The sequence below is a fragment of the Oncorhynchus mykiss genome, chromosome 20 (genome assembly GCF_013265735.2).
Source record: "Oncorhynchus mykiss isolate Arlee chromosome 20, USDA_OmykA_1.1, whole genome shotgun sequence".
Taxonomy (NCBI): Eukaryota; Metazoa; Chordata; class Actinopteri; order Salmoniformes; family Salmonidae; genus Oncorhynchus; species Oncorhynchus mykiss.
Genome location: NC_048584.1, coordinates 27,417,313 through 27,432,949, shown reverse-complemented (window position 1 = coordinate 27,432,949; position 15,637 = coordinate 27,417,313). Strand labels below are relative to the sequence as shown.

Below are 15,637 nucleotides of genomic sequence, written 5' to 3'. Positions count from 1 at the left end.
CACACCCGTAGTATAAACCAGCCTTTAATCTTGAAATCTTTGGTTGTTTAGTACACAGCCTCACTTGCGAATCCTTAAAGAGATGGGTGGGGTTAAAGCTTAGAAGGGTGTGAACGATGCTGAATGGGTGTAGACAAAGAAGAGCTCTCCAACAGGTACCAGAACATTCATGGCCCATTTTCTCAAAAGTGAGGTTTCAAGTTTATCAACTTTCAAAGCAGAATTACTTTCCTATTATTCCTTCCTATGATACACTGCAGTGTATCATAGACAATTTTCTACCTCTGAGTTTATCCAATGTAAAAAACACAATTTCAAATTTTGCCACATAAGATCGAATCGAGCCCGTCAGTCACAAATGGTGGAAGACTTCTTGTCCTATACAAATTATAAGGCCCAAGTGACGTGCAAGACTCACTATGGGCAAAGTTAATGGGAAAAGGTTGTTGTGGTGGCGTCAAGTGGATTTTTCCTCAAAAAAATTATATATACGGGTCTTCCGGGTGGCGCAGTGGTTAAGGGTGCTGTACTGCAGCGCCAGCTGTGCCATCAGAGACTCTGGGTTCGCGCCCAGGCTCTGTCGTAACCGGCCGCGACCGGGAGGTCCGTGGGGCGACGCACAATTGGCCTAATGTCGTCCGGGTTAGGGAGGGCTTGGCCGGTAGGGATGTCCTTGTCTCATCACGCACCAGCGACTCCTGTGGCGTACCGGGCGCAATGCGCGCTAACCAAGGTTGCCAGGTGCACGAGGTTTCCTCCAACACATTGGTGCGGCTGGCTTCCGGGTTGGATGCGCGCTCTGTTAAGAAGCAGTGCGGCTTGGTTGGGTTGTGTAGCGGAGGACGCATGACTTTCAACCTTTGTTGTAGCGATGAGACAAGATAGTAGCTACTAAAACAATTGGATACCACGAAATTGGGGAGAAAAAAGGGTCAAATTCAAACAAAAAAAACACACAAAAAAAATGTTACATACATTCAATGTATGGCTATTCAGTTCTAAGGACCTGACTCACCTGTAATCACTAAACCCAAATCACAGCACAATAAATGTTTTCCAGAGGGGAAAATAATCCATTTTAGATGGCTTGCCACTTCTATCCTATCTCTCTGTGCTGCACCAGAGGATTTGTCATTACTTTAACCCACAATAATCACTCCACCTTAAAGAGAATGAAGCCAGACTAAAGAATTCCGGGAGATGATTCATCTGTGGTATCTCTGATTATGAGGACAATTTCCTTAATGAGGAAAAACCTGCAAAATGCATTCAACTTAAGAGAAAGACTTTTGATTCTTCAACAATATTTGCTCTACTTATAATTGGCTTGTTATCTAAACCCAGGAACAAATATCTTATTTGAAAAAGGTTACTTATACCAATTTGAAGGGATTCTGTTTGAGGGCTATTTACAATCTGTTGTCAATCATTTGCGCTTATCCTGTGTAAATAATGCAAAACTTATATTTCTTGTGTGAGTGACAGGATGAGCGTAGTAGCATATAGCATGTGATATGAAGAGGAACTCGAACCATTGCTGTCACTAGCCCATTACTGATCGTGCTTCTGAACTTCTCTTCTGTTTCCATCCAATGTCAAATACTGGCTTAAACAAATCAGCCTGCTAACAACCTTTAGTAAACTTTTGGAAAAGATTGTGTTTCACCAGATACAATACTATTTCACAGTAAACAAATTATAATTTGGCTTTTAGGGAACGGCACTCAACATGTATGGCATTACACAAATGACTGAAGATAGATGGTTGTAGCTCCCTCCAGTAACCACGAGCACAACCGTTACTTGATTTTAACTGGCGGCTTTTTTCTGTAGATTTAGTCAGAATTATCACCTTCCGTGAGAACTATAAAGTAAATGAAAATACAGTTAAGCACACTCTTACAACCTTATCTTACGAGTGACTTATTAGCTTGGTATAACTCTGAAGTGCTTACATACATAAACAGTTTAGCCGTAGCTATAACAGTATCAGATTAAACACATGAATAAAGGAAGAATACCTCATTGGCTGCTTATTACAGAAGGGAGGAAATCAAACTTCACACTTATTATTCCTGGCACGAATTCACACTTCAATTATTCAACTTCAATTATTATAACGTTACCATCCTAACATACACACTTCAACCTTTACGAACTACACCCGATGACATGAAAACTTAGCTAACACAGCGCGGGATTGCCTTCCCTCCAAAGGTGTGTTGCTACAATAATGATCCCCGTTACAACAGTTATTAGCTACGTAGTTCCGCTTGTCTTATCATTTCGAACACGTAAACAATTCAAACAAAAAAACAACGACATAGACTTACAGGTTAACTGTCAGTTACACTGGTGCGGATGTCTCGTATCAAATCAAATGTATTTATATAGCCCTTCTTACATCAGCTGATATCTCAAAGTGCTGTACAGAAACCCAGCCTAAAACCCCAAACAGCAAGCAATGCAGGTGTAGAAGCACATGGCCAAAACCTAGGAAGAAACCTAGAGAGGAATCAGGCTATGAGGGGTGGCCAGCCCTCTTCTGGCTGTGCCGGGTGGAGATTATAACAGAACATGGCCAAGATGTTCAAATGTTCATAAATGTCCAGCATGGTCAAATAATAATAATCACAGTAGTTGTCGAGGGTGCAACAGGTCAGCACCTCAGGAGTAAATGTCAGTTAGCTTTTCATAGCCGATCATTGAGAGTATCTCTACCACTCCTGCTGTCTGTAGAGAGTTGAAAACAGCAGGTCTGGGACAGGTAGCACGTCCGGTAAAGAAGTCCCGAGATATAGCTCGCCTAAGGCAGAATACCTCATGATAAGTTGAAGACCACACTATCTACCAAGAAAGTTCTCATCTATATTATTTGTAGCTGTCTATTTACCACCACAAACTGATGCTGGCACTAAGACTGGCACTAAGACCACACTCAACCAACTAAGACCAAGACCATAAGCAAACAAGAAAATGCTCATTCAGATGTGCTGCACCTAGTAGCCGGGGACTTTAATGCAGGTAAACTTAAAACCGTTTTACCTCATTTCTACCAGCATGTCACATGTGCAACCAGAGGTAAAATAACTCTAGCCCACCTTTACTCCACACACAGAGATGCATACAAAGTTCACCCTTGCCCTCCATTTGGCAAATCTGACTATAATAAACACCTCCCTCTGCAAATTGGATCCTGGATTTCCTGACGGGCCACCCCCAGGTGGTAAGGGTGGCAGATGTGTTGTTACCTACCTTTACCATGGGGCCCCTGTAATCCCTGTTCACCTACGACAGCATGGCCAAGCACGACTCCAACAACATCATTAAGTTTGCTGACGACAGTGGTAGACCTGATCATCGACAACGATGAGACAGCCTATAGGGAGGAGGTCAGAGACCACAACAACCTCTCCCTCAATGTGAACAAGACAAAGGAGCTGATTGTGGACTATAGGAAAAGGAGGGCTGGACAGGCCCCCATTAACTTTGACAGGGCTGAAGTGGAGGGGGTTGAGAGATTCAAGTTCCTTGGTGTCCATATCACCAATTAACTATTATGGTCCAAACACATCAAGACATTAAGAGTCCGCGACAATGCCTTTCCCCCCTCAGGAGACTGAAAATATTTTACATGGGTCCCCAGAAAACATCTAAAGCTGCACCATCGAGATCATCTTTACCGGTTGCATCACCGCCTGGTATGGCAACTGCTCGGCATCTGACCGTAAGGCGCTACTGAGGGTAGTGCGTATGGCCCAGTACATCACTGTGGCAAAGCTCCCTGACATCCAGGACCTATCTACTAGGTGGTGTCAGAGGAAGGCCCCAAAAATTGTCAAAGACTCCAGTCACCCAAGTCATAGACTGTTCTCTCTGCTACCGCACGGCAAGCGGTACCGGAGCATCAAGTCTCGGACCAAAAGGCTCCTTAACAGATTCTACCCCCAAATTAATTAATCAAGTGGACACCTGTACTATTTACATTGACCCCCCCCCCTCCCCAAACAAAAAAAATGTATTTGGCAAATATTTTCTTAACTCTATTTCTGTAACGTTCGTCGTCCTCGTCTGAGGAGTATGAAGGAGGACCAATGCGCAGCGTGGTACGTGTTCATGATGAATTTATTAAACACAGAACACTAAAACAAAGAGAATGAAACGAAACAGTCCTGTCTGGTGACATACACAAAGACAGAAAACAATCACCCACCAAATACAGGTGGGAAAAGGCTACCTAAGTATGATTCTCAATCAGAGACAACTAACGACACCTGTCTCTGATTGAGATCCATACCAGGCCAAACGCAAAACACAACATAGAAAAACGAACATAGACAACCCACCCCAACTCACGCCCTGACCAACCTAAAACAAAGACATAACAAAAGAACTAAGGTCAGAACGTGACAATTTCTTGAACTGTATTGTTTGTTAAGGGCTTGTAAGTAAGCACTTCACGGTAATACATGTTGTATTCAGTGCATATGACAAATACAATTAGATTTGATTTTATTGGCCGAACTACATTGATAATAAGATGCTTGTTGGAGCTATAGACTTCAGTGCAGCTTTTTACATTATCAATCATAATCTGCTGCTGGAAAAAATGTATGTGTTTTGGCTTTACATCCCCTGCTATATCATGGATTGAGTTACCTGTCTAACAGAACACAGAGGGTGTTCTTTAATGGAAGCATCTCCAACATAATCCAGGTAGAGTCGGGTATTCCCCAGTGTAGTTATCTAGGCCCCTTACTTTTTTCAATCACTAATGACCTGGCACTGAGTAAAGCCTGTGTGTCTATGGACACTGATGACTCAACATTATACACATGAACTACCACAGCAAGTGAAGTCACTGCAACACTTATCAAAGAGCTGCAGACAGCTTTAGAATTGGTGGCAAGTAATAAGATAGTACTAAATACACTGAACAAAAATATAAATGCAACATGTTATGTTTCATGAGCTGAAATAAAAGATCCCAGAAATGTTCCATACTCATAAAAAGCTTATTTCTCTCAAATATTTAGCACAAATTTGATTACATCCCTGTTAGTGAGCATTTCTCCTTTGCCAAGATGATCCATCCATCTGAGAAGCTAATTAAACAGCTTGCATGTTGTGCTGGGGATAATAAAAGGCTACTCTAAAATGCCTGGTTTTGTCACACAACACAATACCACAGATGTCTCAAGTTCTGAGGGAGCGTGCAATTGGCATGCTGACTGCAGGAATGTCCACCAGAGCTGTGGCCAGAGAATTTAATATTAATTTCTCTTCCATAAGCCTTCTCCAACATCGTTTTAGAGAATTTGGCAGTACGTCCAACCGACCTTACAAGAGCAGACCACGTGTATGGTGTCAAGTGGCCGAGCAGTTTGCTGATGTCTTCGCTGTGAACAGAGTGCCCCATGGTGTCGGTGGTGTTATGGTATGGGCCGGCATAAGCTGCGGACAACAAACACAATTGCATTTTATCAATGGCAATTTTAATGCATAGAAATACTGTGACGAGATCCAGAGGCCCATTTTTTAAAGGTATCTGTGAACAACAAATGCATATCTGTATTCCCAGTCATGTGTGCGTTTATATTTTTGCTCAGTATATTTAAAAAAACTAAAAGCATTGTACTTGAAGGAAACCTGCTGAACATGTGTATGTGACCAATGTGTATGTGATTTTAAACCCTAAATCCTCAACTAAATCTTGTAATGAATAATGTGGAAAATTTAGCAAGTTGAAGAGACTAAACTGCTTGGAGTAACTCTGGATGTTATGGTCGAAACATATTGGTACAACAGTAGCTGAGATTGGATAATAAAGCTCTACTCTTCTGTCTTGACATTGATATCAACAAAAGAACTCCTACGGGCCCGAGTTTTGTCGCACCTGGACTACTGCCCAGGCATATGGTCAAGTGCCCCAAAGAGGGATATAGGCTAATTACAGTTGTCCCAGAACAGAGCAGCACAACTGGCCCTTAAATATATATGGAGAGCTAACATCAATAGCATGCATGTCAATCTCTCCTGGCTCAATGTAGAGGATAGATTGGCTGAATCACTACTTGTCTTTGTGAGAGGTATTGACATGTTGAAAGCACTGAGCTGTCTATTCAAAAGACTAGAACACAGCTCAGACACCCATGCATACCCCACAAGACATTCCACAAGGGGTCTCTTCACAGTCCCCAATTCCAGAACAGACTCTGATAAACAAACAGTACTACACAGAGCCATGATTACATGGAACTCTATTCCACATCAAGTAACTCATGCATGCAGTAAAATCTGATTTAAAAACAGATAAAACTACACCTTGTGGAACAAAGATGACTGTGACGAGACACACACAGGCACACAGACACACACGCTAGCACATGGACTCTACACAACGTGGAAAAATCTGCCGTTCTTGCCCCAATAATAACTGCTCCGCGGGCGCTGATAACGTGGACGTCGATTAAGGCAGCCCCCTGCAACTCTGATTCAGAGGGTTTGGGTTAAATGCAGGAGACACATTTTGGTTGAGTGCAACTGACTAGGTATCCTCCTTTCCCTTTCACATTGTAATATTGTTGTATGGTGGTATTATATATTTTATATTGTAGATATGTAGTGGCGTAATAAAGTTATATGATGTACTGTTTGTTTTTTGTGTGATGTAAGTGCCTCAATATGTTTATACCCCAGGAATACTAGCTGCTGCCCTATATTATTTCCCCTTATATTGGAGCCATCTTTTCAGTTTATCTCACTGGAACCGTTAGGTAATCATAATTTTTTGTCTGGGAGACTCAAGCTTCACACAGAAGACAGACATGATCAACAATTCACCCCAGCTGTGTTTTGTGGTCTTGTTATAGAGAGCAATTTTATGTTCCAGAATGTGCAATACAAAACATCCATCAGACACGGACTGTGCATTAGCAGACCATGTAATGCTTAAAGGTCAAGGCATCCAGTTCCGTGTTTACATCCATGGCTTATGTACAATGCATGACTCCATGCTCAAACTGCAAACATAGCAGACAAAAAAAGGAGTTCTCTTTTAAAGTAAAATAGTTTGATTTATTTTGGCATACATGCCCCAGCTATCTCAATCTTCAGCCAGGTTTCAATCCACGTGCAATGCAGGACCGACAAGGCAATTTCCATGACGTTCTCGGAGATTGCATTCACTGTAAACCCTGCTGATGTCAGCTCAAGTGTAAATGACCTTTTAAGTGTAATTTTAACTGACTTCTGCAGTAGAGAGAGAGAGAGAGCAAGAGAGAGAGAAATGGTATCATTTATGCTGCCGTTCTTTGCTTTTCACGAGAGTGGTGCGTGTAGCTTATTTTTGCGGTGGCCAATCATAAGTCCTCAAAACAGCAATAGGCTACAGTCATAGAATCTCAGTTTGGGGCAAAGTTAGGAGATATCTACTCAATGGAAGATTAAATGAAAATGATGTAATTAAAAGTTAAAGGAGAATAATCTACAACGACCAAGAGCCAACAGGTAGGCTGCTACTTTATATTCTGAATTTAGTTGTAGTTTGTAACTGTGTAGGGCGAGAAAGTGTGTGCAGCCTCAATTAGCCTAGTTAGCTAGCTAGCTATCATCTTTTTTTTTTAACTTTTTTTCTACCTAATTTCATAGTGTCGAATTGGTAGTTACAGTCTTGTCCCATCGCTGTAACTCCCGTATGGACTCGGGAGAGGCGAAGGTCGAGAGCCATGCGTCCTCCTAAACACAACCCAGACAAGCCGCACTGCTTCTTGCCACAATGCCGCTAAACCCGGAAGCCAGCCACACCAATGTGTCAGAGGAAACACCGTAACCTGGCGACCGTTTCAGCGTGCATTGCGTCCGGCCTGCCACAGGAGTTGCTAGTGCGCAATGGGACAAGAACATCCCTGCCAGCCAAACCCTTCCCTAACCCGGACAATGCTGGGCCAATTGTGCGCCCCTCCATGGGTCTCCTGGTCACGGCCCGGCTGCGACAGAGCTTGGACTCGAACCAGGATCTCTAGTGGCACAGCCATAGACCACTGCGCCACTCGGGAGGCCCTTAGCTAGCTATCTTAACTACCTTTGCCCGGGTTGATGCAGTCAAGACAGGTAGTAAGTAATCATATTGGATGATAAGTAACCTAGCTACAGTATGGCAGCTATTAGTCTACCATAGTGGAAGTCAGCTTGCTTGGTTGCCGTCTCTCATCTCTCCCTCCCTCCTCCTCCCTGTTCCTGTGTAACTCGCTCACACTCACAGTAGCCTAGTCACACAGCACGGCCCCTGCTAGAGCATCACCTCTCTCTATCTCCTCTCCCTCGCGCTTTATCAGCTCTGGTTAATAAAGTAGCTTACAAAATGACGTTTTTGCTGCTTCCCTCACTCGGCTCAGGTCTGGATCCGGCCAGATCTATACGGAACTGGTATAGTTGACCTCGGGTCCATTTGGGACGGGTCTCTATTTTAAAAAAAATATCGGGTCCGGATGGTAAAGCCCCATGTCCATTTCGGGAACGGATCCAACTTTTTGGACCCGTGAAAGCCTCTAGTACGTTAGTGCATTCATGTGTTAGTCAAATGCGATATTTCAGACAGAACTGGATCGATTTTGACTAAATGTGGGTAAATGATGCGTCTTTGCATTAGAGATCTGGCATTTATCAAATTACACTGATTGGCCAAATGGTGGCGCTATAACAAGAGATTGAAAATGCTTACTTTGAAAGGTCATGCTCCTTACCCCATTTGACTTAAAGTCATGAAATCTGGTACATAGGTCCTTCTCCTCATAAGGAACACATTTGCCTCAGGGACCCATAGGGTGGCCATGATGTTTTTTTATTTAACACTTAAAGTGCTACTCTTCTGGCACCGAATTACCAATCTGCACAAAACATGATATGTGGCATCTATGGACAAAGGTCTCAACACAATTTTTTCCCAGACTAGTATCTTAAACAACATGGCCGCTATGGATAAATAAACAATCCGTGGGCATGGTCTAGTACATAAATGGATATAAATCAGTCAAGGATATCGGTATTGTAACAACATTTGGTACACATGTTATAAACACTGTCAAGATTCCTCATATGCAAGAAAACTAATATCGATCACACGGTGACCTATAGCAGGCACATGTTTATATCTCTTGATCTGTTTGACTGTTTGGTGAAATTTGGAAAGCCTAATTATCAAATGTAATTTAGAATATTTTACTCTGGAAGGTTGATAAACGGAATCTTGGCCCGGTTTCCCAAAAGCATCTTAAGGCTAAGTTCATCGTTAGAACCTGCGTAGGAGTATCATTAAATCTCGGAGCTGTTTCCCAAAACCATCTTTGCTAACGTTGCGCTTGAAAACGCTCAGAAGATCTCCACTAAATATAAAATTACATGGTTTATCTGTCTCTCTGTGACTGCCGAAAACTTCTGAATAAAGTTGACTACATATACCAAGGTGTAATGTCTTTGCACAATTGATACAAACAATCATTGATTAAAAAAACGAGATGACTGCAAATATAAATACAGTAGGCTATAGGCATTTCATGTTAAATTGAGTTCTATTTTGCTACTTGTAGGCTACTGTAATTTGTGTCAATATATTTAATGATTTATTCTTATTTAAATTGCATTGTGCGCAATGGTGTGCCAAATCGGCGATTTAGTGCATTTTTATCAGGTAAGCAGTAAAATAAGATGACTTGATATTTTCAGCAGTTGGTGGTAACATCTCTATAGGAGTTTATCTGTCGTCAGTGTTGTGAAATAATTATAATGTTAAGGTAAGATTTGAATGGAGAAAGCTGATCCGAGAGCAGCACTCCCTTTCCTATCAGTATCGATGCACGCTCCAACGACGCACTTAGTGACCGCTCTCTCACAGGCCACTTGTTTTGGGAAATGCATGTTACATCTTCTGCATTTGTAGGAAAGTAGAAAGTAGCATTAAGTAGAACACTTGTAAGCGTAAGTTCCATCACTTCGGGAAACTGGGCCCAGGTTAGTTATAAGGGGGTTGGAGTGAAAACCTACAGGAGGATAGCTCTCCAGGAACAGGGTTGAAGAGTTCTGACGTAGAGTATACATTATTTGGGAATTTGAACTTGCCATTTCTTGGTTGAGAGTACATCAGTGTTTCTTCAGTGCCACCAGGCTCATACTAATTGTTTGGAACATACTGTATATTAACACATTGAAAAAAACATGGGTATGGTTAGGGTCCACTACAGTGTTGTTATCTGGGGTACAAAAACGTCAAAGTTACACTTCACAGGTACACATATGAACTCCATGATACAGATTGGTACCTTGTAGGTATAATGGGAAATGTTTCTACCCAATATTTTGAATATAAGGCACGATCATCACTCCGGTTTGAAATATAGGTGGGGGCAATGTACTGGTGGGGCTCATTAGCATAGTTGGGGTCTTGGTCAAATATGTGTGCATTTGTGGAAGTGTTTGACGGTTATGCCGATAAAAGTAGAGTGTCTCCTTTAATGTTGACTGTTCTGCAACCTTTGTAAGATAATGTGTCTGTAATGAGGTGCACTGTGAAGAGGTTATTGTGCATTTGCCAGTAACTTAATGGCAACATGTGAATTTGTCAGATCACAACTGATTTCACATGTGGAACTATCATGTGGCTTTTCTCTCAGGGAAAGAATGTTTCAACAGAGCGCTAAATTACGTTTCCATGATAATCTGTTTATTTAACATTATTAGAGTACTTTAACAGACATGTGCAACTGTTGTATTACATTTGAGTCATTTAGCAGATGTTCTAATCCAGAGCAATTTAACAGTAGTGAGTGCATACATTTTCATACTGTTTTTAGCACTGGTACCCCGTGGGAATCGAACCCACAACCCTGGTGTTGCACATATAGAGTCTCAGAATCTGTCTAGCTACTTGTGTACATTTTTAGAATCTCCCATGACATGCAATGCAATAGTATCATCCTAGTAAGTAACTCTCCGTAAAGAGAAATTGGATTATAGTTAATTGACAGTTGTGTTTGTGTGTCAATACACCATCCATCTATATGTTTGTAACATCAATTCCTTATAAATCCATTGCAATATTTTGTAATCCTGTTCTGGTAGGCATGACTTGACTGAGAAACTGAGACACAGCAGTAAGACGAACGACAGAGTGAACCAAAGATATTTCTGAGTCTACCTTTAAATGGTTTTACGATAGACGAGTTGCTGTCCAGATTATTTGTTTTCTGATAAGCACACCCTAATTTGGTCTCTTAATTTTTATTTTTGTATGTTGTCTTTCCAGATACACTAAAATGAAGACTGCCACAAATATCTACATCTTCAACCTGGCCTTGGCTGATGCACTAGCCACCAGTACGCTGCCCTTCCAGAGTGTCAACTTCCTGATGGGGACCTGGCCGTTTGGAGACGTGCTGTGCAAGATAGTGATATCCATCGACTACTACAACATGTTCACCAGTATCTTCACCTTGACCACCATGAGTATTGACCGTTACATTGCAGTGTGCCACCCCGTCAAGGCCTTAGACTTCCGCACGCCCCGTAACGCGAAGATTGTCAACGTGTGCAACTGGATCCTGTCCTCTGCCATCGGTCTACCTGTCATGTTCACCGCCTTAACTACTGTAACCGATAACGGCAAGTACGACAGTACGTTTCCCCCTGTTGTTTTTCTTTGATCCTCAATTATAGATATCCTATCCGTAATGTTCGTGAGCATACCACAGCAGCGAGAGTAACAATTATGTTTGATAGTTATTTCTGTGAAGTGAACGGAAAGCTTAAACGGAATTTAAGCACTTTGCTGTTCTACGCATGGTCTGGGTCTGTCATAGAGAGAAATCGAGTGCCACGTTAGCTATGAAGCATGTTTTTATTATCATATTATCATATCATAAGCATGTTTTTATTATCAATAAGAACACTTTCAGATCCTTTATTTAGGTTTACATGTGACACAAACTCATTAAATTGTTTTGCAAGCGTTCATCCCTAATTGGCCTTAATGTAGGCCTCCAAATCTAGTCATCAATATTATGCTTTAAAGATGGTATATATGGCCATAGACTAGCAGCTACCACCATGTATAATCTTCAGAAAGTTTGTGCATAATTGTAGTAGTAGTAGTGGGATAGAAACTTGTCACCAACATTGGTGATGCTTGATTCCTGAATTAGGTTTTCAAAGTGCCTGTCAAAATCTTCTTAGCTCTTGTTATTGGTTAGATGAGAATAGATAGTGTTATTTGCAGTCTCATGATGAAAATATATCTGATGTCAGCCTGAGGAATACAAGCTGTCAGCACAAGCTTGTTTAACAAACGAAAACATAACTGACTTCTATGTTTATCATTTTGAGCAATGCTTTGGAGCCTATATACTGTAGTTTTATCTACCTGTGAAAAATACTGCTGTGAGGCATGGATTTCCTCATATGCTACATTCGTTCAACTGTGTCTTCACATTTTCAGGAATCATCGACTGCACTTTGATCTTCCCCCACCCATCCCGGTACTGGGAGAATCTTCTGAAGATCTGCGTCTTCATCTTTGCCTTCATCATCCCCGTCCTCATCATCACCGTGTGCTATGGGCTAATGATCTTGCGCCTGAAGAGCGTGCGCATGTTGTCCGGCTCCAAGGAGAAGGACCGCAACCTGCGCCGCATCACCCGTATGGTCCTGGTGGTGGTGGCCGTCTTCATCATCTGCTGGACGCCCATCCACATCTACGTCATCATCAAAGCCCTTATCAATATCCCCAACTCCCTGCTGCAGTCCGTCACCTGGCACTTCTGCATCGCTCTGGGCTACACCAACAGCTGCCTGAATCCCGTCCTCTACGCCTTCCTGGACGAGAACTTCAAGCGCTGCTTCCGCGAGTTCTGCATCCCCTTGAGTCCTTCGATGCTGGAGCTGCAGAATTCTTCTCGTACTCGCCACCACCACCAACACGAGCACCACTCCAGCGCCAACACGGTGGAGAGGTCCAATCAAGAGGTATGACTAGGTATGGAGATGTTGTCGTTAGACTCATGCTGCCAGCCCAACGATGACATGATCTCGGAAGTCACCCAGGTAACCACGGTGCTCTGACACAAAGCTCTGACACGTAATGCGCCAAGATGCTGAAATGCAACGTGGCGTGAGCATCTATGTTGCTGTCGCCTCTTTCTGGCAAGGCTGACAAATATTTGAATGTAGAATAGCGCTCAGCGTAAGGCTTTCTGTCAGGTAGCATTATTAAAATGTTGTACTTTGGGCTAAACACTGAAATAAACCAACATCAGCTGTTATGTGCACAGTAGGCTATCCTTTTAGACAGGTATACTGAACATACTGAAAATTATAAATTGGCCATGTTTTGAAGTTGTACATTGTTTGTTCACAATTACATTATTGTTTGCTTCAAGAGTCAATGGCTATATATCATTAATTTAAAAGTCAGAAAAATGGATGTAGCCTACCAATCACAGACTGCAGCTTTAAAGCTGTGTATAGCTGCTTTTATATGTTATATGATCTGTGCTAAATTGTTATGTATTGTATGTGTATGTGAATTGCCTTTAATGTAGCCCTGCAAAATATCCAAACTGAAAGTGATTAAAAAAAAATGTAAAAAAAATTATATTTAGTTATTATCAGATATTGTATTGAATACTGTTTGTCATTTTTAACAGTGCTTGGCAGAACTTGCTCACCTGCAAAATGTTCCATCAACATGATAATGCTGCTTTATCAACGTCAAGTAACTGAAATATTTATTGATATTTAAAACGGATATATTACAGTGCTTGCAAGTTTACGGAGATAAAGTCCTAACCATTGGGTTGTGGCAGACCTGGGTTCAAATACATGCTTAATTAAAGACATGGTGACTTTGGTGAAAAAATACATGGTGACTTTGGTGACTACTAAGTATTTTTTAAACCTCTCACTTTGGGCTGTATTTGCAAATGTGTAGTTCATAAATGCATAATCCATCATCTATGAGCAGAAGTACTGTTTTACGTCAATTAGCCACGAAATCCTTAGTTGGAAAGGGGCTATTTTCTGGAAGCTGTGCTGCACCTTGTTCCCTACATTTTCCCCCGTGTGGGCCAGCCCCCTAGCATTTCAAGTTTCAGCCAATGAGCTTCAACCCCTAACCATATGAGTGACAGCTATCAAGATGCACGCGATTTACCCACAGCAGAGCAGAGGGAAACAGCAATGACGTGGTGCACATATTTGCACATATGTGACAGTACGCAATTTTCGGAAAACAGTTTTGGCTCGTGAGCGCTACTTTCAGAAGTACTGGCTAAAAAGTATTGAAAAGTACTGGAGAATCTCTTTAAGTATTTGTATTTTAAATACTTAGAGTACACTGAACAAAAATATAAACGCAACACGTAAAGTGGTGATCCCAGAAATGTTCCATGTGCACAAAAAAACATATTTCTCAAAAATGTTGTGCAGAAATGTGTTTACATCCCTGCTAGTGAGCATTTCCCCTTTGCCAAGATGATCCATCCATCTGACAGGTGTGGCATATCCAGAAGCTAAACAGCATGATCAGTACACAGGTGCACCTTGTGCTGAGGAAAATAAAAGGCCACTCTAACATTTGCAATTTTGTCAAACACCACAATGCCACAGATGTCTCAAGTTTTGAGAGAGTGTTGGCATGCTGCCTGCAGGAATGTCCACCAAAGCTGTTGCCAGAGAATTTATTATTCATTTCTCTACCATAAGCCGCCTCCAACGTTGTTTTAGAGAATTTGGCAGTAGGTCCAACCGGCCTGAGAACCGCAGACCACATGTATGGTGTCGTGTGGGCGAGCAGTTTGCTGACGAAAAAAGTGCCCCATGGTGGCGGTAAGGTTATGGTATGGGCAGGCATAAGCTACAGACAACTAACACAATTACATTTTATTGATGGAAATTTGAATGCAAAGAGATACCGTGACGAGATCATGAGGCCCATTGTCGTGCCATTCATCCGCCACCATCACCTCATGTTTTAGCATGATAATGCACAGCCCCATATCGCAAGGATCTATACACAATACCTGGAAGCTGAAAATGTCCCAGTTCTTCCATGGCCTGCATACTCACCAGTCATGTCACCCATTGAGCATGTTTGGGATGTTCTGGATCAACTTGTACGACAGCGTGTTCCAGTTCACTCCAATATCCAGAAACTTCGCACAGCCATTAAAACACAAGCATTTCGCTACACCCGCAATAGCATCTGCTTAACACGTGTATGTGACCAATACAATTTTATTTGATTTGAAGAGGAGTGGGACAACAATCCACAGGCCACAATCAACAGCCTGATCAAGTCTATGCGAAGGAGATGTGTCACACTGCATGAGGCAAATCGTGGTCACAACAGATGGTTATCTGATCCATGCCCCTACCTTTTTTTTAAAGGTAACTGTGACCAACAGATGCATATTTGTATTCCCAGTCATGTGAAATCCGTAGATTAGGGCCTAATTTATTTATTTCAATTTCATGATTTCATGATATGAACTATAACTCAGTCAAATCTTTAAAATTGTTGCATGTTGCGTTTATATTTTTGCACATATTTTCGGTGTATTTCAGTATTTTTAAATAATGGGACTGAAAC

At 41.8% G+C, this 15,637-nt stretch overlaps 1 protein-coding gene across 1 annotated transcript in view; it reads left to right on the top strand.

The window, feature by feature from the left end:
• oprm1 (opioid receptor, mu 1) overlaps positions 1-14,498 on the top strand; it is a 32,279-nt gene extending 17,781 nt beyond the window's left edge. Inside the window, exons 2-3 of the mRNA XM_021576318.2 lie at positions 11,300-11,667; positions 12,488-14,498. Of these exons, the coding sequence (XP_021431993.2) occupies positions 11,300-11,667; positions 12,488-13,020 (901 nt within the window). The 3' untranslated portion in view covers positions 13,021-14,498. The remainder of the gene's footprint in view (positions 1-11,299; positions 11,668-12,487) is intronic.
• The last annotated feature ends 1,139 nt before the right edge of the window (positions 14,499-15,637 follow it).